General features: G+C 43.9%; 1 protein-coding gene across 1 annotated transcript; it reads left to right on the plus strand.

Annotated features, from left to right (window-relative positions):
• The first annotated feature begins 6,878 nt into the window (after positions 1-6,878).
• Positions 6,879-25,797, plus strand: RAB38 (RAB38, member RAS oncogene family). The gene is made up of 3 exons (XM_038762027.1): positions 6,879-7,091; positions 15,244-15,524; positions 25,262-25,797. Exons 1-3 carry the CDS (start codon positions 6,890-6,892, stop codon positions 25,412-25,414), a joined length of 636 nt encoding a protein of 211 aa, XP_038617955.1. The 5' UTR covers positions 6,879-6,889; the 3' UTR covers positions 25,415-25,797.
• Positions 25,798-26,072: the final 275 nt, after the last annotated feature.

Genomic DNA, 26,072 nt, shown 5'->3' on the forward strand with positions numbered 1-26,072 from the left:
GTTGGAAAGGGGCACTCGTTCAACTGTTCATTCAGTCATTTATTGAGCGCTTACTATGTACAGAGCACTGTACTAACCGCTTGGGAAAGTACAACAATAAACACTGACATCCCCTGCCCACAGCAGGCAGAATTGGAGCCTACTGAATTCCCCTAATCCTTCAAATCTTCTCTTAGTCATTAGACAGTAAGCGTTTTTGCTTCCTCAGTCAATCAATGGTATTTATTGAGTGCTCACTATGTGCAGAGCACTGTACTAAGTGCTTGGGAGAGTTGGAAGGGGGCAGAATTAGAGCCTCCTGAACTGCCCTAATTTCTGCAAAACTTCTCTTAGTCATTAGACTATAGGAGTTTTTGCCTCCTCCGTTAATAGTATTTTTATTGAGCACTTACTATGTGAAGAGCACTGTACTAAGTGCTAGGAAGAGTATGATAAAACAGAATCATCAGAACATGTTCCCTGCCCATAACGAAATTTCCATCTCCTCCCGCCCTTTGCCTCTTCATGTTGTGACTGGCTTCTCTTGGATTTTTTTGTTAGGTTTCCTCTCTGTAAGAGAATGTCTTTAGTCCTGCTATTGGGAAAAGCCAGGCTCTGGGAATCAGGAGCCCTAAGTTATAGTCCTCATTCTGCCTGGAGCTGGCTAACATGGAGAAGCAGCAGGGCCTAGGAGATAGAGCCTGAGCCTGGGAGTGAGAAGGACCTGGGTTCTAGTCCCAGCTCTGCCACTTGCCTGCTGCTGTGTGACCTTGGACAAGTTACTTCACTTCTCTGAGTCTCAGTTACCTCATCTGTAAAATGGGGAATTGAGACTGCAAGTCCCATGTGGGACAGGGACTGTGCCCAACCTGATTAGCTTGTATCTATCCCAGCACTTAGAACAGTGCCTGGCCCATAGTAAGCACTTAAAAAATACAAAATAAGAAAAAAAAGGCCGCACTTGTTCCTTGAAAGGAGCAACAAACTGCAGCATGGCCTAGTGGTTAGAGCATGGGCCTAGGCGTCAGAAGATCATGGGTTCTAAGCCTGGCTCTGCCACTTGTAATAATAATAATAATGATGGCATTTATTAAGTGCTTACTATGTGCAAAGCACTGTTCTAAGCACTGGGGAGGTTACCATGTGATCAGGTTGTCCCATGGGGGGCTCGCAGTCTTTATCCTCATTTTACAGGTGAGGTCACTGAGGCACAGAGAAGTTAAGTGACTTGCCCAAAGTCACACAGCTGACAACTGGCGGAGCCGGGATTTGAACCCATGACCTCTGACTCCAAAGCCCGTGCTCTTTCCACTGAGCCACGCTGCTGCTGTATAACCTGCATGTGTATCTCTACTTAGGCAAAAGTGGAAGGGTCATACTAAAGATTATTGTCTCCCCACACTATGATGGGTTTGGAGATGGAGTTTAAGCAGTTGGTGACTGGAAGGGCTGGGATTTGGGGGAGTAACCCACGACCTCTGACTCCCAAACCCGTGCTTTTTCCACTAAACCAAGCTGCTTCTCAATCTAGCGGAGGAACCCGGTTAAAGCAAAAATAACCCTGAGCGGGGCCCAAGTAAGATCCTCCCCACCCTGCAATCCCAGGCACCTGCAGGGACCTGCCGCCTCAGAAAACATTAGCTTCACAACACAATGTGGGAGTCAGCCCTGTGTACTGAACCAGTGGGAGACTGACAGCCCTGAGGATAAGTAATACTGAGGATTTGCCCCTGCAGAGTCATTTCAGGGAAAATAAACCGTGCTTTTATGAGTAAAGCCGTCCATTCTTGAATGTCTTCCGGTTGGGGAACTGTCGAAGATTATGGTTTTTCCTAGCAAATGATATCTACAGAGGGCAGCTTCCTTTACAGTTTGGGATGCTGTCGGTTTAGAATAATATGCAGCGGAAGTGTTCAACCTGCCAATTGTAACTGATCTAATGAAATGAGGATAATTCCTTCTTTATGTTAGCATTAAGTGGCAACTGCTAGCCGTGATAGATCCACCTGATTTGATAGCTATATTAATTAATCACCATGCTCATGTCAGGGAATGAAGACCACGTGTAAGGCTATTACTGGGTCAGACCCAGCCCAAGATTCTCTCTCTAACAGAGTAAATGGGATGCGTGGACGAACTGTGTGTTGATTGCCCTTCTGAACAATCATCCTCAATGATGATTAGGGATAGAACCATCCAGCAGCCCTAACTTTCCCCTGGAATTTTTTTTTTTGAGGTTGACTTGGATAAATTCATGGTTGTTAGACCGGATGGAAACTTCTTGTAGGCAGGAAATATGTCTTGGGCTTCTGTTGCATCTCTTAAGGGCTTAGTATTGTGGAACCATCATGACCTATTCATTCAATCATGTTTTTTAAGCACTTACTCTGTGCAGAGCACTGTACTGAGCACTTGGGAAAGTACAACAATAAAAGTGATATTCCCTGCCCACAATGGGCTCATTAGATAAGGCAGGGGCCTGGGTGTCTGAAGGACCTGGATTCTAATCCTGACTCCGCTACTTATCTACTGTGTGATCTTGGGCAAGTCACTTAACTTTTCAATGCCTCAGTTCCCTCATCTGTAAAATGGGAATTAAGACTGTGAGAGAAGCAGCATGACTCAGTAGAAAGAGCACGGACTTTGGAATCAGAGGTCATGGGTTCTAATTCCAGCTCTGCCACTTGTCAGCTGTGTGACTTTGGGCAAGTCACTTAACTTCTCTGTGCCTCAGTTCCCTCATCTGTAAAATGGGGATTAAGACTGTGAGCCCCTCATGAGACAACCTGATCACCTTGTAACCTCCCCAGCTCTTAGAACAGTGCTTTGCACATAGTAAGCACTTAATAAATGCCATCATTATTATTATAGGGACTGTGTCCAACCTGATTTACCTGAATCTACCCCATAGCTTTGTACAGTGTCTGACATATAGGAAGTGTTTAATAAATATCACAGTTACTCTAACTAGTACTAGCTAAGAGCTATTGATTGAGTGATGTAATGATTGACTGCTCTGGCCCAGAACAGGGAATGAAAGTGCTTTAGAGGGTTTGAATGAAGGCATTCTGCCTCTTATGGACCAGGGGTCTTAACTTTGGGTATAGACCTAAATCCACATCCAGGATTTGTCAAAAGCAAAGAGAGGATAGAATGGATTAGGGCACTCCAACTGGGTGGAAAAGCATGAACTCTGGTAGGAGAATTGAGAACTATCCCCCTCCCAGATAGCACTTATGTACATATCTGTAATTTTATTTATTGATATTACTGCCTTCTAGACTGTAAGCTCGTTGTGAGCAGGGAATGTGTCTGTCATATTGGTATATTGTACTCTCCTAAAATCTTAATTCAGTGCTCTACACACAAGTAAGGGTTCAGTAAATATGATTGAGTGACTGACTGGCTATCAGCATGGAGGTTTGCTTGACAGGAGCTTGAGGGAGGTTGTAACAGCCCAAGAAATTGCACTGGGAAGAGGGAGCCAGTGTTCTCAGGGCCTCACAGGGGAAAATTGAACTGAATTTTTTTTAACATTTTCTATTTGCATGGAGTCCTAGAAAAATTGCTTTAAAACATTGTGGTTTAATTAATTAAAATGTGTAAAGCACTTTGAAAGATTCAGGAGAAAAGTGTTAAACAAGTGAAAGGCATAATTAGTCATAATAAGTTAGCAGTTACTGTAGACTTTTCAAAAAGCAGGTCGACTTCTATTAAAATGGCACTTTTGCGGCAATCTCTGAAGACCAAGCAAAAACACAAGGCAATGCTGAAGGGCTCGTTTTCATTTCTGCTGATTTCAGTTTAACAAAATGAGTGATGAATTATTTTTCTAAGCAAATCCAAGCTGTAGTCCTAAAAATGACATTCCCTTGAGACAACTAGCACTTTAGCTATACTCATAAAGAGACTGGAACCCAATTCCACTGATTCCCAGTTCAGCTCTCCTTCCACTAAGCCAAGCTGCCTTCTATTACGTGCCTATTATAGGCTAAGTCCCGGAGTAAATATAAGATAATCAGAGTCCCCGTCCGACAGGGGGCTGACACTATAAGACCAAATATCTTATCTCCATTTTGGAGATGAGGAAGCTGAGGCCCAGGGCGGTTAAATGAATTACCCAAGGACACCTAATAGGCAAGAAGCAGAGCTGGGATTAGAATCAGAGTTTTCTGACTCCTACACTCCTTCCAATTGGCCACATTACCTTTCTAAAGTTAGAGTTGATTGGGATCTGTGGATCAAAAACATACCCTTGGCGCAACGGTAACTGTTTGACTGAGGCATCTCACTCCAATTCCCATTTAAGGAGATGGGAGGACAGGCTTTTGTCAAACATTTTGATTTACTTTACGAGGCAGGCAGCATTGCCTAGTGGAAAGCTCCTAGGGGAGAGTGAAGTTGGGGCAACTCTAATAGTCTCTGCCATTCCATTTTAACCTCTCACACTATTGCAAAAGCAAGAAATTGCGAGAACCAGGAAGCAAATCCCTTGCTCCCTCCCCAAAATCCATTGTAGTAGCTCCAACCCTAGCAGTCCTGCTAGTCCCAACAACCCAGAGTGCCAAATGCCCAGTCACTGGATTGCTTCTCCCTCCACTTCTTTTCCCTTCTTCCCTCTTCCATCTCCAAAGTATGTTTGGCCAGGTCAGAGATAGGTACTCCTGGGCTCAGCTCGGGCAAGGCTGAAGCCTGAATGTTTGGCCTAGGCAGGACCCCGCTATGTTCTGTGTGCCTAATACTCTGTAAATACTTTTATGTCTGTCTTCCCCATTAGAGTGTAAGCTCCTTGTGGGAGGGGAGCATGTCACTTCATCCTTGTACCTTCTCAAGTGCTTGGTGCAACCAGTAAGTACTCAGTAAAGACTGTTGCTATTACTACTGCTGCAGCTATTACTACCGCTACTTTTACTCTCATTTTCCTACCAGAAAAGATGCCAGAACAATCAGTCTCTCAGTCTGAGCCTTTAAGATCAGTATCAGAGGATTCATGAGTCCCTCATTAGCCTGGAAGTTCCTTGAGGACAGGGATGGCACCCATTCAAGTATTCTGAATCCAGTAGGCTCCAATTAAAACTGTTTTTACTGAGGCAGGAACTAGGGCTGCTAGAGAGCTCTATTGGGTAGGTGCAGGAGCAAGGTAGAGTTTTAAAAACAAGCTTTCTGACTTTCTCCCTAGCGTGTTTGCCCTACTGCCACTGACTGTTGACACCATTGAGTTCTTACTTTACAAGGTGGGCAGCAGGGCCTAGTGGAAAGATCATGGGTCTGGGAATCAGAAGCCCTGAGTTTGGCCACTTGCCTGCTGTGTGACCTTGGGCAAGTCACTTAACTTCCCTTTACCTCAGTTTCCTCAACTGTAAAATGAGTAGAAAATACCTGTTCTCCCTCCAACTTAGACTGTGTGAGCCCCAGGTGGGACAGAAACTGTGTCCGACTTGATTATCTTGTATCTACCCCACTGGTTAATTTAGAGTTTTCACATAGTAAGGGCTTAGAGCTTACTGTGCATTATTATTGCTGTGCTTTTAACCTGTTCCATTAGGGGCCCAGAACTCCACCTGGCCTGCTCCTAGAGATGAAAAAGCCCTGCTTCCTCCGAAACTCGTTTTGATCCTGTTGATTCCCCCAGCTCTCTTCTGACATCAATGCTGAGAACCATCCCGTAAAATAGGTCGGAGCGTCGACTCCATTTTATGGGTGCAGTGACTGCTTGGGCCAGAGGGAACCAGAAGGGGCAGGATTAGAACTTGCAACCTTGGGTTGGTTTGCAGACCTAGACTCTGATCCTCGGAGGTGGGGGAAGGAGCGGAGGGATGGCTTGCTCCTGGGAAGAGGGGGTTTTCACCAAGCCCATTCTCCTTCAGCACAATATCACTGTGCTTAACAAGTCCAAAGATCATCCACTTGGGGGGTGGAAGAGGGGCATCCTATCGGAGTTTACTGATATGCTTAATCTGCTTGGCCTTCTTCGCCTCCATAAGGTAAAGGAGTTATTCATCTTTGTAACTACTTGACCTATTTTTTCGGGCCATTCTTCACCCTTTACATAGGACCACCATCCAGCCTGGAATTCTGACTCCGGGAGTTACAGCAAAGGATGCTGAGAGGAACAACACAGTGGTTCCACTCCTTGACATCCAAGACCCGCTGCCCCCTTAAGTCTAGTGCCACCTCAGCCCTGAGCTAGAGTTCGAGCCTGGACACAAGCCTAAAATCTTCTTCTCCCCATCCTCCCTCTGACCCTGGTGGGGCCAGACTTGCTCCGAGGGGGTTCAGGTATCCTCAGCTTCTTGAAGTCCCCCTAAATGGGATTCAATTTTCTCTGGTTCTCCGGGAAGGGGCCTGGCAGAGACTCCCTGAAGCCCACTGGAGGTGGAACTGCCTGCCTCTGAGGGGCCCCATCAGAACTGGAAGATTCCCCCAACACCGTCTCTTGTACAGTGATGGGAAATGGGCCTTTAGGGCTTATTTGTGGTTGATGCACCCCCCACCCCCCGCCCTTGAATTTGCCAGCCTCTTTAAACCCCACCTTTCCCTGGCTTCTGGGGGGGTCCCCAAATAGGGAAGTTGGGGGGTGAGGGGACTAAATGGAAAATTCATCTCCCTACCTATAACGTAATCTCTTTGTGGGCAGGGAATGTAACTTTTTACTGTTACCTCGTCCTCTCCCAAGCGCTTAGGGCAGTGCCTTGCACACAGTAAGCGCTCAATAAGTGCGATTGAATAAATGAATGAACTTCTGCCCCAAAGGGGCGGGTTATATGTATTAGCAGAGGGGTCAACCCCTTTGGGGAGGGGCTGCAGGGCCGAGCTGGAGGAGGCGGGGCCCCTTTAACTTTCCGTCTCCCTCTTCGTCCTCCTCTTGGTGCCCAAGGAGCATCCGAGGGCAGGGAGCAGGGCACAGAAGATGCAGAGCCCTCAGAAGGAGCATCTCTACAAGCTGCTGGTCATCGGGGACTTGGGCGTGGGCAAGACGAGCATCATCAAGCGCTATGTCCACCAGAACTTTTCCTCGCATTACCGCGCCACCATCGGAGTGGACTTCGCCCTCAAAGTCCTACAGTGGGATCCCGAGACGGTGGTCCGGCTGCAGCTCTGGGACATTGCAGGTGAGCGGCTGGGGGATAATAATAATAATAATAATAATAATAATAATAATAATAATAATAATAATAATAATAATAATATTTTAAGCAGCGTGGATTCGTGGAAAGAGCACGGTTTTGGTAGTCGGGGGTTCTAATCCCGGCTCTACCACTTGTCTGCTTGTCAGAAGACTTCACTTCTCTGTGCCTCAGTTACCTCATCTGTAGAATGAGGATGAAGACTGTGAGCCCCACGTGGGGACAACCCGATTACCTTGCATCTACCCCAGCGCTTAGAAAAGTGCTTGGCACATTGTAAGCCCTTAACAATAATAATAATAATGATAATGCTGATATGTGTGAAGCGCTTACTCTGTGCAAGCACTCCCGGGGAGGTCCCGGGGAGGTCCTGGGGGGGACCCTGGGGGGATCCGGGGAAGGGCACGAGGGCATGCGGAAATTTTTCGTGTTCCTTTCTAGGTTTGGGTGGGACAGAATTGGCTCCTGAGTTTCCCACCCGCCTGGGACTTTCCCTGGGCTGTCTGCACTTGCTTCAGCCAACTTTCTCTTTTACGCCCTGCAGGGTGAAACCCATCTGGAGTTGTTTCTTGGAAGTGCAGGCTTCTCCCCTCCCTCCAGCCCTTCCCACCCCTCGCAGCCCTCCCTCTCCTTCTTATCGTCCTTTCCCAAGCGCTTAGTACCGTGTTCTGCACACAGTAAGCGCTCAATAAATACAACTGAAACCCATCTGGAGTTGTTTCTTGGAAGTGCAGGCTTCTCCCCTCCCTCCAGCCCTTCCCACCCCTCGCAGCCCTCCCTCTCCTTCTTATCGTCCTTTCCCAAGCGCTTAGTACAGTGTTCTGCCCACAGTAAGCGCTCAATAAATACAACTGAATGAATCCTCCCCAGCTCTCTCCCCTTTGTAGCATCCTCTCCCCAGCTCTTAGTACAGTGTTCTGCACACAGTAAATGCTCAATAAATACGACTGAATGAATCCTCCCCCAGCTCTCTCCCCTTCATAGCATCCTCTCCCAAGCGCTTAGTACAGTGTTCTGCACACAGTAAGCGCTCAATAAATATGACTGAATGAATCCTCCCCCAGCTCTCTCCCCTTCTTATCGTCCTCTCCCAAGCGCTTAGTACAGTGCTCTGCACACAGTAAGCGCTCAATAAATACGACTGAATGAATTCTCCCCCAACTCTCTTTCCTTCTTATCGTCCTCTCCCAAGCGCTTAGTACAGTGTTCTGCACACAGTAAGCGCTCAATAAATACGACTGACTGAATGAATGAATAAGACTGAATGAATGAATCTTTCCCCCACTCTCTCTCCCGTACATATCGTCCTCTCCCAAGCGCTTAGTACAGTGTTCTGCACACAGTAAGCGCTCAATAAATACGACTGAATGACTCCTCCCCAGCTCTCTCCCCTTCATAGCGTCCTTTCCCAAGCGCTTAGTACAGTGCTCTGCATGCAGTAAGTGCTCAATAAATAGAGAAGCAGCGTGGCTCAGTGGAAAGAGCACGGGCTTTGGAGTTAGAGGTTATGGGTTCAAATCCCGACTCCGCCAATTTTCAGCTGTGTGACTTTGGGCATGTCACTCAACTTCTCTGTGCCTCAGTTCCCTCATCTGTAAAATGGGGATTAAGACTGTGAGCCCCACATGGGACAACCTGATCACCTTGTAACCTCCCCAGCGTTTAGAACAGTGCTTTGCACATAGTAAGTGCTTAATAAATGCCATTATAATTATTATTAATAAATACGATTGAATAAATGAGTTCTCCCTCAGCTCTCTCTCCCCTCCTCCCCCAGGGTTGGCTCTCTCTTTCTCTCTCTCCTCCCCCAGCTCTTTTTCTCCACCTCATCCCCTTCAGCTCTCTCCCCCTTTGTCCCCCAGCTTTTTCCCCTCCTCCCAGAACACTCTCTCTCTCCAAACAATAATAATAATAATGATGGCATTTGTTAAGCGCTTACTATGTGTATAGCACTGTTGTAAGCGCTGGTGAGGTTACAAGGTGATCAGGTTGTCCCATGTGGGGCTCACAGTCTTAATCCCCATTTTACAGATGAGGTAACTGAGGCTCAGAGAAGTTAAGTGATTTGCCCAAGGCCACACAGCAGACATGTGGTAGAGCCGAGATTTGAACCCATGACCTCTGACTCCATAGCCCATGCTCTTTCCACTGAGCCACGCTGCTTCACTTCATTAATCAATCAATTAATTAGTCAACCATTTATTGAGCACTTACCATGTGCAGAGCATTCTACTAAGCTATTGGGAGAGTACAACATAACAGGCACATTCCCAGCCTACAGTGAGCTTACAGTCTAAAGAGGAAGACAGACATTATCATCATCATCATCATCAGTCGTATTTATTGAGCGCTTACTGTGTGCAGAGCACTGTACTAAGCGCTTGGGAAGTACAAGTTGGCAACATATAGAGACAGTCCCTACCCAACAGTGGGCTCACAGTCTAAAAGGGGGAGACAGAGAACAAAACCAAACATACTAACAAAATAAAATAAATAGAATAGATATGTACAAGTAAAATAAATAAATAGAGTAACAAATATGTACAAACATATATACATACATACATGTATATATATACATATATATAATGTATATATACATTAACATAATTCTCCCCCAGTTCTCCCTCCACTGTATTTCCTTCAGCTCTCTCCCCTTCTCCCTCAGCTCTCTCCCCCATCCAACACACACCACTTCCCTCTTGATCTCCCTGCCCCTCATCCCTTCCCCCTTCCAGATCCTGTTCCCTCCTTTTTTCCCTAGGCTTCCAGACTGGCTTTCTAACTTCTCACCCTCCCCCTTGCTGGAGTGCAGAGTCCCACATTATTGTACACCCGGAGCCCCTACTTATGTTTTACACTGTAATGACAAAACCCCAGCCTTTCTTTTTCCCCATCTCCTCCTTTAAGATGATTTCAATCACCTTCATTCTTTTTAATGGCATTTGTTAAGCGCTTACTATGTGCCAGGTATTGTACTAACTGCTGGGGTAGATGCAAGAAAATCAGGTTGGATACAGTCCCTGTCCCACATGGTGACATAGTCCCGGCCCACATAGGGCTCACAGTCTTAATCAATCAATCGTATTTATTGAGCGCTTACTGTGTGCAGAGCACTGTACTAAGTGCTTGGGAAGTACAAGCTGGCAACATAATCCTCGTTTTACAGATGTGAAAACCACAGAGAAGTAAAGCGACGTGCTTGAGGACATGCAGTGGACAAATGGCAGAGCCAGGATTAGAACCCAGGTCCTTCTGACTCCCTGGGCCTGTGCTCTATCCACTAGCCCACACTGCTTCTCCAGAGGGTTTTCCACAGGCCAAAGTGCTCAACCCCAGGATTGCTCCATGACATTTCCCCAGGAGCCGGGCAAGGGAGCAAATTTTCTTCTCTTATAGCTTTGAGCGCCCTTGGATATCGGGACCAGGGAGAGGAGTAGTTTACAAGAATCTCAGAAGTGCCAGTCCAGGAAGAGCCCCTTACGGCCTCAGTGTGGTTTTACTCATTTAGCCCGAGCCTCATGTTCAGAGATCAGAAAAGGAATCAAATTCTTTTCATCCCTTAGAGATGTGATACAGGTCTCTGATTCTTTCTTGGCTCAGTGGAAAGAGCCCGGGCTTGGAAGTCAGAGGTCGTGGGTTCTAATTCCGGCTCTGCCACGTGTCTGCTGTGCGACCTTGGGCAAGTCACTTAACTTCTCTGAGCCTCAGCGACCTAATCTGTAAAATGGGGATGAAGACTGTGAGCCCCAAGTGGAGCAACCTGATCACCTTGTATCCCCCCGGCGCTTAGAGCACTGCCTCACACATAGTAAGCGCTTAACAAATGCCATCATTATTATTATTATTTGTTGTGGGCCTTTGGTCTTGCACAGCGAGGGAGGAACTGCAAGCAGTGCTGGAGTTGCGTCTGGTAGGGAATTTTAAAAAGTAGCACACCACACTACTTTAAATCGTGTGTTTCTTCAATTAGTCCCGGTGTGGGCTATTCCAGGAGCAAAATTGGAATATTCGGGCCTGTTTACCCAGAACCAGCCTTCAGTTTAGAAAAGTGGGCACATCCAGTAAGAGTAAATTTACATTTGAAACACTTGAACATGGCTTATTACAAAAGCAACTCTCCTGACTTTTTCTGGTTTTTGTTGAGGCCCGGAAGAGGTTAGTAGAGGAATTTCGCATTCAGAAAGGCATTGGTCATGTGCTAGCAGATCACACGATAAAGCTTTTGCAGGCAGAGACTTGATCAGCAGGCATCTGTGCCCACAGCTCTTACCCTAGCAGTTACCATGACAGGAAGGAGTCCAGCCAGTTGCAGTCAGCGGGAAGCAGATTTGAAATTGGCCTGATCCATCAGATGAGCTGTGTCTCACCTCTCAGGCTCCCTTCAAACTATATTTCCAGCTGCAATGTGAGTAGGGCCCTCGCTGTTCAGTTCCGTCTCTCTGATTAATAATAATAATAATACTAATGATATTTGCTAAGTGTTTACTATGGGCCAGGCACTGGGGTGGATACAAACAAATCGGGTTGGACACAGTCCCTGTCACATATGGGACTCAGAGTCTCAATCCACATTTTACAGATGAAGTAACTGAGACACAGAGAAGTGAAGTGACTTGCTCAAGGACATACAGCAGACGAGTGGTGGATCTGGGATTAGAATCCATGACCTTTTGAATTCCAGGCCCATGCTCTATCCACTAAGCCATGCTGCTTCTCCTCTGACTTTTAGTGGAAAATCCACCGACCTCTCGCCCACATCCCACCTCTGGCTAGATGCCCTCCCCCCCCAAATCCAACAGAAAATTACTCTGCCCCATTTCAAAGCCTCCTCCAAGAGGCCTTCACTGACTAAGCCCTCATTTCTTCTTCTCTCTCTCTCCCTTTTGGCTTGCCCTGACTTGCTCCCCTGATTCATCCCCCCTCCCAGCACCACAGCACTTATGTACATATCTGTAATGTGTTTTTAATGGCATTTATTAAGCACTTACTATGTGCAAAGCACTATTCTAAGTACTGGGGAGGTTACAGGGTGATCAGGTTGTCCCACATGGGGCTCACAGTCTGAATCCCCATTTTACAGATGAGGTAACTGAGGCACAGAGAAGTTAAGTGACTTGCCCAAAGTCATAAAGCTGACAAGTGACAGAGCCAGGATTTGAACTCATGAGCTCTGACTCCAAAGCCCGGGCTCTTTCCACTGAGCCACGTGTCTCCCCATCCAAACTGTAAACTTGTTGTGGGTAGGGAATGTGTCTGTTATATTGCTACATTATATTCTCTCAGGCACTTTGTTCAGTGCTTTGTGCTCAGTAAGCACTCGGAAAATACGATTGACTGACTTTGGGTCGATTCCCCAGGCTAGACTTCGGAGGCTTTCCCTGGATGGATGTCAGATGAAAGGGAGGAACAGAAATTTAAATCTGCACCCCTCTTAGTTAAAGCCCCTAGTTTCAGGGTTTAGAGAAAGAAGAAGTTGTAACTATTATGAGGTTTGAAGCAGCATAACCTAGTGGAAAGACCTTGGGCCTGGGAGTCAGAAAATCTGGGTTTTAATCCTAGCTCCACTACTTGCCTCAGACATGTCACTTGCCTTCTCTGTGCCTCAGTTTCTTCATCCCTAAAATTGGGCTTAAATACCTGTTCTACCTCCTATTTAGACTGTGAACCCCATGTGGGTCAGGGGCTGTCTCCAGCCTGATTATCTTGTACCAACCCTAATGCTTAGTAGAATGTTTAGCAATAGTCAGTGCTTAAAAATACCACAATTATTATCATTATTACTATCAATGATCAACCGGGGATCAACCATTCACTTTCCCTAAGAACACTAACAGCAGCCATGTAGCTTAATCTTGAATACAGAAATGTTTTCACTTTTTTCTCCCTCCTGTCTTCCTCCTCATCCACTGCCTTCTTCCACCTCCTTCTCCCCTTTAGTTCTTTCATAAAAGTACTAGTTTAGCAAGGGCAGTTTTCAAAAGAAAGAGCAGTAATACCCTATGTCTAAATAGACAGAGGCCTCCTCTAGACTGCAAGCTCCTTCTGGGCAGGGAATATGTCTACCAGATATGTTAGATTCTACCCACATTGATTGCCAGACTAGGAAGGCCTCAACTAAAATGGCTGACAGGTCATTCTAGAGACTTTACAACCAACCTCAGAAGCCATCAGAGCCACCATTTTAATTTTACCTTGCATGTGAAGAACTGTCCCATTCCCTCATTTATCACTGGTCTTGTTTTTCTCAGGACTCCTTGTCTAGACTCCTAATATACCTTCATCTTCCAAAACAACACACATGTTCACATATAACATACATGCACACACGCACATACTCATATGAGAATGTCAGTGGTTTATTTGCACAACCTTAAGGCTGGACTGTGCCATAGGTAACAAAAGCAAAGTCATTTTTTCTTTTGAAGGGCAACTCAATATATAAGGAAAACTCAAACAAGGCAATTATTGAAAAACACATGATTTAGCCCTTCGTCTGGTTAATTTCCTGAAACAGATCATAAGACAGAATTATCAAGCCTAGGAGCAGTAGCAGTTGCGTATGATTGTAGCGTTTTCTGGAAATGCCAGCTCCTCCCTGAGATTCTATCAAAGAGCAGTAGTGTTTGCTTCAGGTAGAAAAAAAAAAAGTCGAATTTGGGAAAGATGGAAGTTCGCCCTTCATGTTTTCATTCATGTGATTTTTTTTTTCCCTTCTAATCCTGAATAGTTTCCTCCCAAGTAGAATGGAAGGAAAATGGTTTCTGGAAGGCAGATCACAGCGCGAGTATTCTGGAACCTCATGTTAGCCATTATTAAAAACTCCTACTTCTCCCAAAGTTCAAATTTTAATTAGATGTGGGGACTTCCTGATTAGCATTTTGTTGGGTACCACATCACAAATTATAGTCAGACCCTTTCTTTGCTCTTGAAAAATTGTAGTTAAACTTTAAATGCATTTTACTCCCTTAACATACGGTTATTGAAAAAGTTCAGTTATTAATCCTCCCAACCCTTACTAAGCCACTCTGACTATCTTATGCAGAGATGGCTTATCAAGTGGGTGAGAGCACGGGAGCATATTCTGTTGCTGCTGAGATCTCAGAGATATGTAGTTCTTTGACCACAGGCTGAACCAGTTCTTAGCAGCTGTCTCACAATGTGTGACCTTGGGCAAGTCACTTACTTCTCTGTGCTTCAGTTACCTCAGCTGTAAATTGGGGATGAAGAGTGTGAGCCCCACATGGGAGAAGGACTATGTCCAACCTGATTACCTTGTATCAACCCCAGGGCTTAGAACAGCATTTAACATGTAGTAAGTGCTTAACAAATAATATTAGAGTGCTGAATATGGAATTGACAAGAAGCACTAAAACAGTACTGTTCAGTACTGTGAAAATGGTCTCTAGAGGGACAAAATGTGTTGCTAATCCCAGCTCTGCCACTTGCCCTCTGGATGATCTTGGGCAAGTCACTTAACTTTACTGTGCTTCAGTTTTCTCAACTGTAAAATGGGGATTAAATACCTATTCTCCCTCTCCCTTAGACTTTGAGCTTCTGGGACAGGGTCTGTATCCGACCTGATAATTTTTTATCTACCCCACCACTCAGGACAGTGCTTGGGACATAGTAAGTGCTTAACATATTCATTTACATCATCATGTCAATTTATTTCCCGTGAAACTCCCATTGAAATCCTCCTGGAGCGTGAAATAATAATAATAGTGGTATCTGCTAAGCACTTGCAAATACAATTCATTCAACTGTATTTATCGAGTGCTTACTGTGTGCAGAGGACTGTACTAAGTTCTTGGGAGAGTACAAAATAACAGTAAACAGATAGATACAATAAAGCATATAGGACACATCTCTGTTGCCCAGGGGGTTCATAATCTTAAGGGGGAGGAAGAACAAGTATCTTAGCCCTATTTTACAGATGAAGAAACTGAGGCACAGATAAGTGAAGTGACTTGCCCAACGTCATACAGCAGGCCGGCATAGAACCCAGGTCATCTGACTTCAAGGCCTGTGCTTTTTCTATTAGGCAACGCTGCTTCATCTTGAAATCCTCCTTCATTTTGGGAGCAGTGTTTACAGTGATGTTACAAGCAGGTGCATTTTCTCTTTGTTGTTCCAGGACAGGAAAGATTTGGGAACATGACGAGGGTCTATTACCGCGAAGCCCTGGGGGCATTCATCGTCTTCGACGTGACCAGGCCGGCGACGTTCGACGCGGTGACCAAGTGGAAAAGTGACTTAGATTCAAAGTTGACTCTTCCCAGTGGTAAACCGGTGTCTGCCGTCCTCTTGGCCAACAAATGTGACCAGGGGAGAGATGTGCTCATTAACAATGGCCTCAAGATGGATCAGTTCTGCAAGGAGAACGGCTTTGTGGGATGGTTCGAAACATCAGCAAAGGTAATTTCCCCTGGGGAAAAGAACGATAGCTGAAGTTCAGCATCAGAGGGAAGGAAATTAATAAGTGGACTATGGTTTCAGATGGTTTTAGAAGCTAGCAATTTCATGGAAATTTAGAGTGCACTTATAGATAAGTAATTATAATAAAAGTGAAGGGGCTCAAGGTCACACAGAGTGATGGATTTGTAAGCAGTGATTGCAAACATTATCCCTGTGTAAGGTGCCTCAGAATGCCGGGACGTCTTAACTCATCACATGCTTAAGAAATAAGGCAGATTCACCATGAAATTCCTTCCTCCTACGCGCTAGTTGATATACATGACACCTTTCATTCCCCTGTTTCCTGGGTGAGTTCCTTGAAGGCAGGGATGGAGGATTGTATTTTTTTTTAATGGTATTCATTAAGCGCTTACTATGTGCCAGGCACCATCCTCAGTGCTGGGTTAGTTACAAGATAATCAGATGGACACAGTCAGTGTTCATTCATTCAATCGTATTTATTGAGCGCTTACTGTGTGCAGAGCACTGTACTAAGCACTTGTTCCACTTGAGTCTGTAAGCACTTTACAAATACCATTATCATCATCATGTAAATCGATTTCCAGTTTTGATCCCTATTTTATAGATGAGGTAACCGAGGCACAGAAAGTTAAGTGAGTTGCCCGAGGTTGCTCAGCAGGCCAGTGGCGAGCCGGGATTAGAATCCAGGTCCAAAGCCTGGGGCAGTCCTCTGTTCACCATTAATGGTCGATCAGTGCTCATAATAATAATAATAATAATAATGACATTTATTAAGCACTTACTATGTGCAAAGCACTGGGGAGGTTACAAGGTGATCAGGTTGTCCCACGGGGGGCTCACAGTCTTAATCCCCATTTTACAGATGAGGTAACTGAGGCCCAGAGAAGTTAAGTGACTTGCCCAAAGTCAAACAGCTGACAATTGGCAGAGACGGGATTTGAACCCATGACCTCTGACTCCAAAGCCCATGCTCTTTCCCACTGAACCACGCTGCTTCATGACAATGGTGATGATGTGTGGTGATGATTGCTTTGTGATCGGGTGTGATTGAGACTGTGAGCTCCTTGTGAGCAAGAATCATATCTACCAACTCTATTATATTGTACTTTTCCAAATGTTTAGTATAGTGTTCTGCACATAGTAAGTGCACATTGAATTTGATCGATTGATTGAAAGTTATTGCCACTTGAAAAGTGCTAAGATTCCATGGGATTAATAATGATAATAATAACTTGAATTGCATATAGCGCTTTGATCTTCCAAAGTGCTTTCAATAGTGTTCAGAACAGTACTCTGCACACACTAAGCACTCAGTAAATACCATTTATTGATTTCGCATTACTGACCTTCCTTATTTTTATCCTAACAACATCCCTTGGAGGTAGAGAAGGCCAGGTATTATTCACCCCATTTTATGGGTGAGAAAACAGAAACCAGAGAGGTTAAGTGACTTGTCCAAGGCCACACAGCAGGCCAGAGGCCAAGCAGGGACTAGAACTCAAATCTCCCAGCTTTAGGACCCGACTTTTAAATTGATTTACTAAGCGACTTTTTAGACTGTGAGCCCACTGTTGCGTAGGGACTGTCTCTATATGTTGCCAGCTTGTACTTCCCAAGCGCTTAGTACAGTGCTCTGCACACAGTAAGCGCTCAATAACTATGATTGATTGATTGACTGATTGACTGGGAGAGTAAAATATAACAAATTTGGTAAACATCTTCCCTGCCCACAAGGAACTTAGAGGCTAGAAGAGGAAGCTTATACATGGCCACCCTATAATTCATTCATTCATTCAATCATATTTATTGAGTGCTTACTGTGTGCAGAGCACTATACTAAGCGCTTGGGAAGTGCAAATCGGCAACATATAGAGACGGTCACTACCCAACAATGGGCTCACAGTCTAGAAGGGGAAGAATCGCTTAGTACAGTGCTCTGCGTACAGTAAGCGCTCAATAAATATGATTGAATGAATGGTTAAGGAACTATACAGGTGTGTGGGTACTGGACAGTTGAAGCCTTTAACAGAAAAACATTTCACTAGTCCTGAGGCCAGGCCCAAAACAGGAACGTGAAAGCTTCCCTTCTAGACTGTAAGCTCATTGTAGGGAGGGAACATGTTTACAATCTAGTGAATGATCCACCACTTTGTATCTACTGTGGGGTTCGAGTCAAAACATGCAGAGAAAGCATTCGTGCTGAATGAATACTTGACATTTGTTAAGTGTTTAATAAATGCCATAAGAAGAAAGACCCAAGAGAGTTTCCTTCCAATCTCCCGAAATTCCCTCACCTCGCACAAATCCACCTAGGTAAAAAGCCTCTTTTTTCCTAGAATTCCTTGGGAAAATGAATGTTTTGGGGTATTAAACAGAACAGGAATACATGAATAATGTACAGGAAGAAAGGACCACCTGGCTAGCTGTTAACCCCTTAAAGAGCGTTATCACAACAATTTCTTTCCATTTGCCAGCAGTAAGAAAAGCTAATGAATTCATGTAAACTGGGAAAGCATCACTAATTTAGGGAAAAATGTCCCTTAGGTATTGTTGTGTGTATGTGAGCAACATTTCCACTCTGCTGTTTAATGCAACAAGCAAAAAACCTAATGGTGTTCCTTTTTCCCCTGTGGTAAGTGGTACTTGATCATTATCTTAATCCCTATTCTGTGTATATCAAATCAGTCAAGTGTTTTCTGACCCTTCTGTATTATTTTGTTTGAAAATTCAATCAATCAGTGGTATTTATTGAGCACTTATTGCATGCATACCGCTGTGCTAAGTGCTTGGGAGAGCATAATAAGATAGAGTGGGTAGACAAGATCCCCGTCTTCACGGGAAGTTGTGCAGGCAGAAAGTATCCGTTGGTGCAAGAGGGTTTTTGAGAAATTCACAGACAGGAAGTCCAGAATGGATTACTACGGGAAAGTTTTTTGAGTATTGGGCGGTCCTTTCCCTAAGCATTAGTATGGATTTCCAGGAGGGCAATCACCACACAGTTTCTCCATTCATTCATTCAATCAATGATATTTATTGAGTGCTTACTGTGTACAGAGCACTGTACTAAGCGCTTGGAAAGTACAGCTCAGCAACAAATACTCCAAGCATCCTTATGCCACAAGACCTCACCAAGCCTCAGTAGACCTCAGGAGATATCATGAGTTATTGCCTCACTTTCTCTTGATCACAGTTAATCAAACTTGAACACAGTTAATCAAACTTGAACATGCACTCAGTTCTCCTCAAACACCGGTGCTACATCCCTGGCCTGCCTTAAGGAAATCACGTCATAGTGCGCACCATCCTGTTGAATCAATCAATCGTATTTATTGAGCGCTTACTGTGTGCAGAGCACTGTACTAAGCTCTTGGGAAGTACAAGTCGGCAACATATAGAGATGGTCCGTACCCAACAGTGGGCTCACAGTCTAGAAGGGGGAGATAGACAACAAAACAGATTAACAAAATAAAATAAATAGAATAAATATGTACAAATATGCCCAACGAGAGGTCCCGAGCCTCAGAGATGTGAACGACTCAGTTCTGAAGGATACCTGCTATTCATTCATTTATTCAATCGTATTTATTGAGCGCTTACTGGGCGCAGAGCACTGCCCTAAGCACGTGGAAAGTACAGTTCGCCAATAAAGAACCTAGAGGTCCTGGATCTTGGTATTCGCCCCACCCTCAGGTCCACAGCATTTCTGTATATATCCGGAATGTAATAATTTATAGTAATGACTGTCTCCCTTATGATTGTCAGCTCCTTGTGGGTAAGGAATGTGATTACCAACTCTGTTGAATATAACTCTCCAAAACACTGAGTAGTGCTCTGCGCACGGTAAGCACTCGGTAATACCACTGATTGAATGATTGATTCTCCAGAACAAAAGCATATATATATATATATATATATATATATATATATATATATATATATATGTGTGTGTGTGTGTGTGTGTATATATATATATATAAAATGTATATAGCTTATATATAGAGAGAGCATATAGCTTTAATTCTATTTGTTCTGATGACTTTGACACCTGTCTACATAATTTGTTTTGTTGTCTGTTTCCTCCTTCTAGACTGTGAGCCCACTGTTGGGCAGGGACCGTCTCTATATGTTGCCGACTTGGACTTCCCAAGCGCTTAGCACAGTGCTCTGCACACAGTAAGATGCATGTTATGGGAAAAACGGTCCCTAATTCCTCAACGGCATTCTCGCCAGAGTGTACAGTGAAAGCCCGTGTCTCATTCTTGGCTTTTGAATTTCTGCTTTGCTTGTTCTTAGAGTTGAACTTGTATCTGGGGTATCGTTTTACAAAAGTAACTAGACTGACATTTGAAATCATTTCTCACATTATTAGTCCATCTGCAGCACCTTTTTGGTCTTTGAGGAACTTGAATAATTCAGACGTAAACATCTCCCAGCCTGCCCCAAAACAGAGACTGTTTATTGAAATCAAAAAATACAGACAGAAAATCCATGATAGCTAGTGGGTCGAGCAGTTCAAATAAATAATAATTTATTTTTTTTATATCCTGACCTAATGAACTCTCCAGAGGATTTTGGGTGTGTGCTTAGAATGTGCTATTTAATTCGGAAACTTGTGTCTGTGGATTCAAGCGGCTCTGTCCTGTCTTTAAATCCATTGTGTTCCCAGCTTCAGGTGCTTGCTTGATGGTTTCCCTGTCCTGACAAAGTTTTCAGGCTTTAGAGCGAAGGAGGAGAATTAAGAATGGAATCCAGGGTCTTGGCCCAGAGGAAGGTAATAGCGTGTGACACACTTATGGGAAATTAGAGGGGCTTGGCTGTACAGACATGACCCTTCAGAGTCAGTACTACACTAATTCCTATTCAATAACGCGGGGTGGGGGGTATAGTGGTTATTCAGGAATCCAGGACACCCCTTCTAAATTCCCCATCACCACCACCCTGACCCACAAAAATATTTACACATCTTTGCATTAAAAAAAGCTAAAAACTGGCCTGTCCAGTATAAAATTGGATTGGTGGCCACCTAATCTAAGACTGCCCCAGGGATTCTGATGTTGTGCTTGGGAATGCATAATATAACAAAGTTGTTGGACACATTCCCTGCTCACAGTGAGCTTACAGTCCAGATGGGGAAGAGAGACGTTAATATAAATAAATAAATTATGGATATCATTATCCTTGTTCTTTTTAGACTGTGAGCCCACTGTTGGGTAGGGACTGTCTCTATATGTTGCCAATTTGTACTTCCCAAGTGCTTAGTACAGTGCTCTGCACATAGTAAGCGCTCAATAAATACGATTGATTGATTGATTCTTCCTTCCACTCTCACTATCTGTAAGTCATTTTTCATCTGTCTTTTTCCCCTTTAAGGTTTTCAGCTTGATTTGGGCAGGGAATCTCTGTGCAGTCAGGATCAGTGGCATCCCTGTTGTCATGGTAAAAATCTAGTTTTCAGGCCCATGTTCATTTCCTGTCAGGGTCAATGAATCTTGTCTCTGTTGTTTGGAGAATGGATTCCATGTTTTGAAAGCTGGCCGTCATCAAGACAAGTTAGTTGATTTCCCCCTTGCTTTTTGCCCATCTTCGCTATCGATTTACTTTCTCACTTCCCTTCCTCCCCGCGCTATAATTCCCCTCCTTCCTCAGAGCATCTTGTTGTCTGTTTTCCAGACCCCTCCAATTTGTGGATGACAATCCTGATTTAAAGAATCCCCTTCCTCCTTTTCGTCTACATCTGCTCTGTTGTTGAGTGCTGTATTGATTTCCTTGAGGCACAGACTTGGGGGACAAAATCAATATCCCATTAGACATAATAGAGTAGCAGGAGTAGCAATTCATCAGATATCTCTCCGGCATCCTAACAAGCTAGGTCAGTGTCCAGAGATTGGGTTAGACCAGAGAAAGAGTTCAAGGGTATTTTAGAGTAATTACTTTGTCTGCACCCAAGCCCAAAATTCTGCTGCTGAACAAGAAATGATGAAAAATAAGGAGTTGTGAGTCCCATTCATTGAATTAAGTGGCGTACATCTGCCTGAGACATGTTGTGAGGGTGCTTTTTCTGTCAAAGTGTGTTTGCCTTGATGATATCCCCAGTGAAAAATCTCTTGTCCTCCCAATGCTGTCAGTACCCTTGTATCGTGGACTAATGTGAACTTTGCACAGGGTATCCAGATTCTTCCTCTGTCAAGGAAAGCTATCAACACAACCAATGGTAGATTATGTAGGATTTGGCAGTTGGAAGCCAACTGCAAAATTAAAATCATAGATAATCCCCAAACCTTAATTGAATCATTAGCTTCAGCTTTTTCTCCATCCCCCAAACTCTTTCAAGGTTGATTTGTTGGCGTTTCATGATCTCTTACTGATGATGATGATGGTGATGATGAATATTAATAGAATCAATTATTACTTTATTATTATGCTATGAAAGTACTGTGAGCCCACTGTTGGGTAGGGACCGTCTCTATATGTTGTCAACTTGTGCTTCCCAAGCGCTTAGTACAGTGCTCTGCACACAGTAAGTGCTCAATAAATATGATTGATTGATTAACAAATACTATTATCATATAATTATCATTTGTTAATATAATATGGTAATATAATAATTGTATAATAATAATGGTATTTGTTAAGTGCTTACTATATACACTGTGCTAACTGCTGGAGTCGATACAGGATTATCTAATTAGACACATTCCCTGTCCCAAAGTCTAAGAGAGAAAGAGAGAATGAGAGAGCAGGGATTTCATATAAATTTTATGAATGAGGTAAATGAGGAACAGAGAAGTGAAGTGACTTGCTCAAAGTCACACAGCAGGCAAGTGGTGGAGCCAGAATTAGAACTCAGGTCCAGGTCATTCTGATGCCCAGGCCCATGCTCTATCCTCTAGGGTTTTTGTTCTGTCATTGCAGGCTAAGACAGGGCTTATTGAGAAGTTATCAGCAGATTCTCAATACAGTTTTCAAGTCCAATTCAGCAATGGAATTTTTAAAATTGTGTAATAGGATTTCCTGGAATCTCTGCTTTAGTTCCTGGAACTAAACTCTGCTCAGTTTAGTTTGCCTTGCTGATTGTTTGGGAGGGTGAAATAGAGTTAGAAGGCCCTGCCCTCAAAGGGTTTAGAGTCTAGTGGTAGAGGCAGACACAAGATAATTTACAGACAGACAAGAAAGGAATAATGGAAGTGTAGAAGAGTAAGTGCTTCAAAAGAAGGATAAATAGGTGCAGAGGACTCTGAAGTATCTCAGGGGTAAAATATGACCGTGTTAACATCACCAGAGTAAGTAGGGTTTAATCTGTGTATTTGGAAAATGATAAGTCTGGAGAGTGAGCAAAGGCCTAGATGCAGGTCAGCCATTTGTCCAGTCTGATTTATTTTTTGTTTTTAATGGTATTTATTAAGGATTTACTATGTGCCGGGCAGTGTGGCAGTTGCAAGACAATCAGGGTGGACACAGTTCTCATCTCACATGGGGCTCACAGTGAAGTAACTGAAGCACAGAGAAGTTAAGGGACTTGCCCGAGATCACAGAGTAGACAAGTGGCAGAGCCAGAAATTAGAACCCAGGTCCTTCTGACTGATTATCAGCTGGCCTGCTCCTCTCCTTAGTGGGGAGAGTGTAGGAAAGCAGTGCCTGGTATTCTTGAGGATCGCCAATGCCCACTTTACCTAGATGCCAATTAAGCAGCTGAGATTCATGGAACAGGAGGTGACCTGAATATAATCACCTAGTCTACTTTCTGTCTCTGGGAAAGACTAAAGCTAAACCCTTTCTAATGCAGAAGAATCAGTCCAGATCAAGTGAAGATTAAGTGCTATGTTAAATAAGTAGAATTAGAATTGTGAAGCAGCATGGCCCAGTGAAAAGAGCCTAGGAGTCAACGGACCTGGGTTCTAATCCCAGCTCTGCCTCTTGTCTGCTGTGTGACCTTGGGTAAGTCACTTCACTTCTCTTTACCTCAGTTACCTCATCTGTAAAATGGGGATTAAGACTGTGAGCTCCACGTGAGACAGGGACTGTGCCTGACCTGATTATTTTATATCTACCCCAGCGCTTAGAACAGTGCTTGACACATCAATCAATCAAATTTACTGAGTGCTTACTATGTGCTGAGAAATCAGACAATCAATCAGTAGTATTTATAGAGCACTATATGCAGAGCACTGTGCTTGGGAGAGTACAATACAGCAGAATTAGCAGACATGTTCTCTGCCCATAACGAGTTTACAGCCTAGAGGGAACTGAATTAACTGCTTGAAAGAGCACAACAAAACAATATAACAGAGTTGGTAGATAGGTTCCCTGCCCAATATAAACACAATATCATAATTATCATCATTATTATTATTATTTTTAGAATTATATTTTGCACCACTGAGTTTGACTGAGGAAGGTATTGCTTTACTTGTGACTTTCTCCTTCCGTTCCTGACCCCGGAGAAAAATGGGGAATATTTCCAAGGACATTTCCTTGATTGGGAGTTGAACACTAACCTACTCAAAGTGATGTCAGTGCAAAAGCATTCAAATTAATGGGCTTCAGAATGGAGGCAGAATGAGAGCACTCCTTCGTTCTATCTTTAAAATGAGAGATTTTAGCCAGTTTAGCTATTCTGGCCATTTGTTTTAGTATCTATCTTCCCTGCTAAATGATAAACCCCTTAAGGGTAGGAATCATGTCCACTAATTCTATTTTACTCTCCAAGTGCTTAGTACAGTGCTCTGCAACAAGGTAAGCACTCAATAAATACTACTGAAAGATGGGTTGAAGTTCATTTTTGAAAGGAGCTGTTGCCTTCTTGCCTCAGGATGGTTTCTAGCCAGCGATCCGTCCTAACTGCATTTCACGGGTCCCTGAAAATGTCTTGATGCTTTTGAGGAATGTTGTATACCCCTCTCAAAACCTTCATGGAGATGAGTAGGGTGTTGGCTTTTACTAGGGGAGCTAAATGAGGAGTAGGACCAGCACATGTGGAATGTGAATGTTTCGGGCAAGGGAATGTTAGGTTGTAGGGCCCGAGGTCAAAAATGAAATCAGTCAGGCCTAGATAGAGGTGCGTTTTCAACCAAGTGCTTGGGAGAATACAAGCAATCAATTGATGGTATTTATTGAGCATGTACTGTGTACAGAACACTGTACTAATTGCTTGGGAGAGTACAATCAAAGGTATTTATTGAGAGTTTACTGTGAACAGACTTCTGTACTAAGTGCTTGGGAGAGTACAATACAATAGAGTGTGTCCAACCTAATAATAAGAATAATTATGGTATTTGTTAAGTGCTTTCTATGTGTCGAGCACTGTTTTAAGTGCTAGGGTATACAAGGTATTCAGGTTGGACACAGTCCCTGTCCCAACACTTAGTACAGTTCCTGGCATATAGTAGACACTTAATATCATATTTTTAAAAAATCAGTTCTATCAAGCTGTGCAGGGGGCTTAAAAACCCAAAACAAACAGAAAAATACTGATAGAGTGCTCTGCACTCAGTAGGTGCTTAGTACAGTAGTCTGCCCACATATGATGCTCAGTACTGTGTTCTGATCCAGTAAGAACATAATAAATGCTGCTGATTGATACTGTGAAATCTGTCTAGAAAAGGAATTTGGAGGATGGAAATTTTGACACCTCAAACTTCCTCCTTCTCCTTCAGGATTGAGCTCCAATAGCCATTTCATTATACTTGCTCAAACGTGGGTTTTTTTTCTCTTTCCAGGAAAATATAAATATTGATGAAGCTTCCAGATGCCTAGTGAAACACATCATCGCCAACGAGAGCGACCTAATGCAGTCGGTGGAGACGGATGTCATACGACCACACTTGACGCCTCCCAGAGTGATCAGCTGTTCCAACTGCTCCAAATCCTAGATCCGGGAGCCTCTGCAGATCTCTCTGATCCAAGACTTGGGATAGGATATTGGCCATTCCTTCTGGGTGACGGGAAATGGGATTTCCAGAGTCCTGAAAGAGAGAAACCAAAGAATCTTCCTATTTTGTTAAACATTGTAAATCTCCTGGCCCAGTGTTTACACAATTTTCCTATCATTTAGTCTCTTCTAAAATCCGTGTCCTGCTCTAATCGCCAAGGCACTCCCAAGTAGAATCAGGCACTGTATCATGTGGGGCTATGGAGCAGGGAAGAAGGACCTTGTTTTTTGGGTAATCTCTTCCATTTTGATATCCTGCTACAAACAAGACCCCAGCAATTATGGTGAAAGCCAAGGACAGGAGAGTCTTGCTTTGCTCTTGTTGTTGTTAGTGGTATTTGTTAAGTGCTTACTATGTGTGAGGCACTGTACTAAGCACTCCTCATCTGTAAAATGGAGATTAATAATAATATAATAATAATGGTATTTGTTAAGCGCAAAGCACTCTTCTAAGCACTGGGGAGGTTACAAGGGGGTCAGGTTGCCCCCGGGGTGGGGTGAGGGCTCACAGTTTTAATCCCCATTTTACAGATGAGGTAACAGGCACAGAGAAGTGACTTGTCCAAAGTCACACAGCTGACAGTTGGCAGAGCCAGGAT

Source organism: Tachyglossus aculeatus, chromosome 20, assembly GCF_015852505.1.
Source record: "Tachyglossus aculeatus isolate mTacAcu1 chromosome 20, mTacAcu1.pri, whole genome shotgun sequence".
In the NCBI taxonomy this organism is placed as follows: domain Eukaryota; kingdom Metazoa; phylum Chordata; class Mammalia; order Monotremata; family Tachyglossidae; genus Tachyglossus; species Tachyglossus aculeatus.

Bases quoted from the DNA above. Each gene is read 5' to 3' on its own strand.
- RAB38 (XM_038762027.1), top strand. From the start codon at position 6,890: ATGCAGAGCCCTCAGAAGGAGCATCTCTACAAGCTGCTGGTCATCGGG. The intron at 7,092-15,243 runs GTGAGCGGCTGG...TTGTTGTTCCAG, and splicing joins GCAGCTCTGGGACATTGCAG to GACAGGAAAGATTTGGGAAC. The intron at 15,525-25,261 runs GTAATTTCCCCT...TTCTCTTTCCAG, and splicing joins GGTTCGAAACATCAGCAAAG to GAAAATATAAATATTGATGA.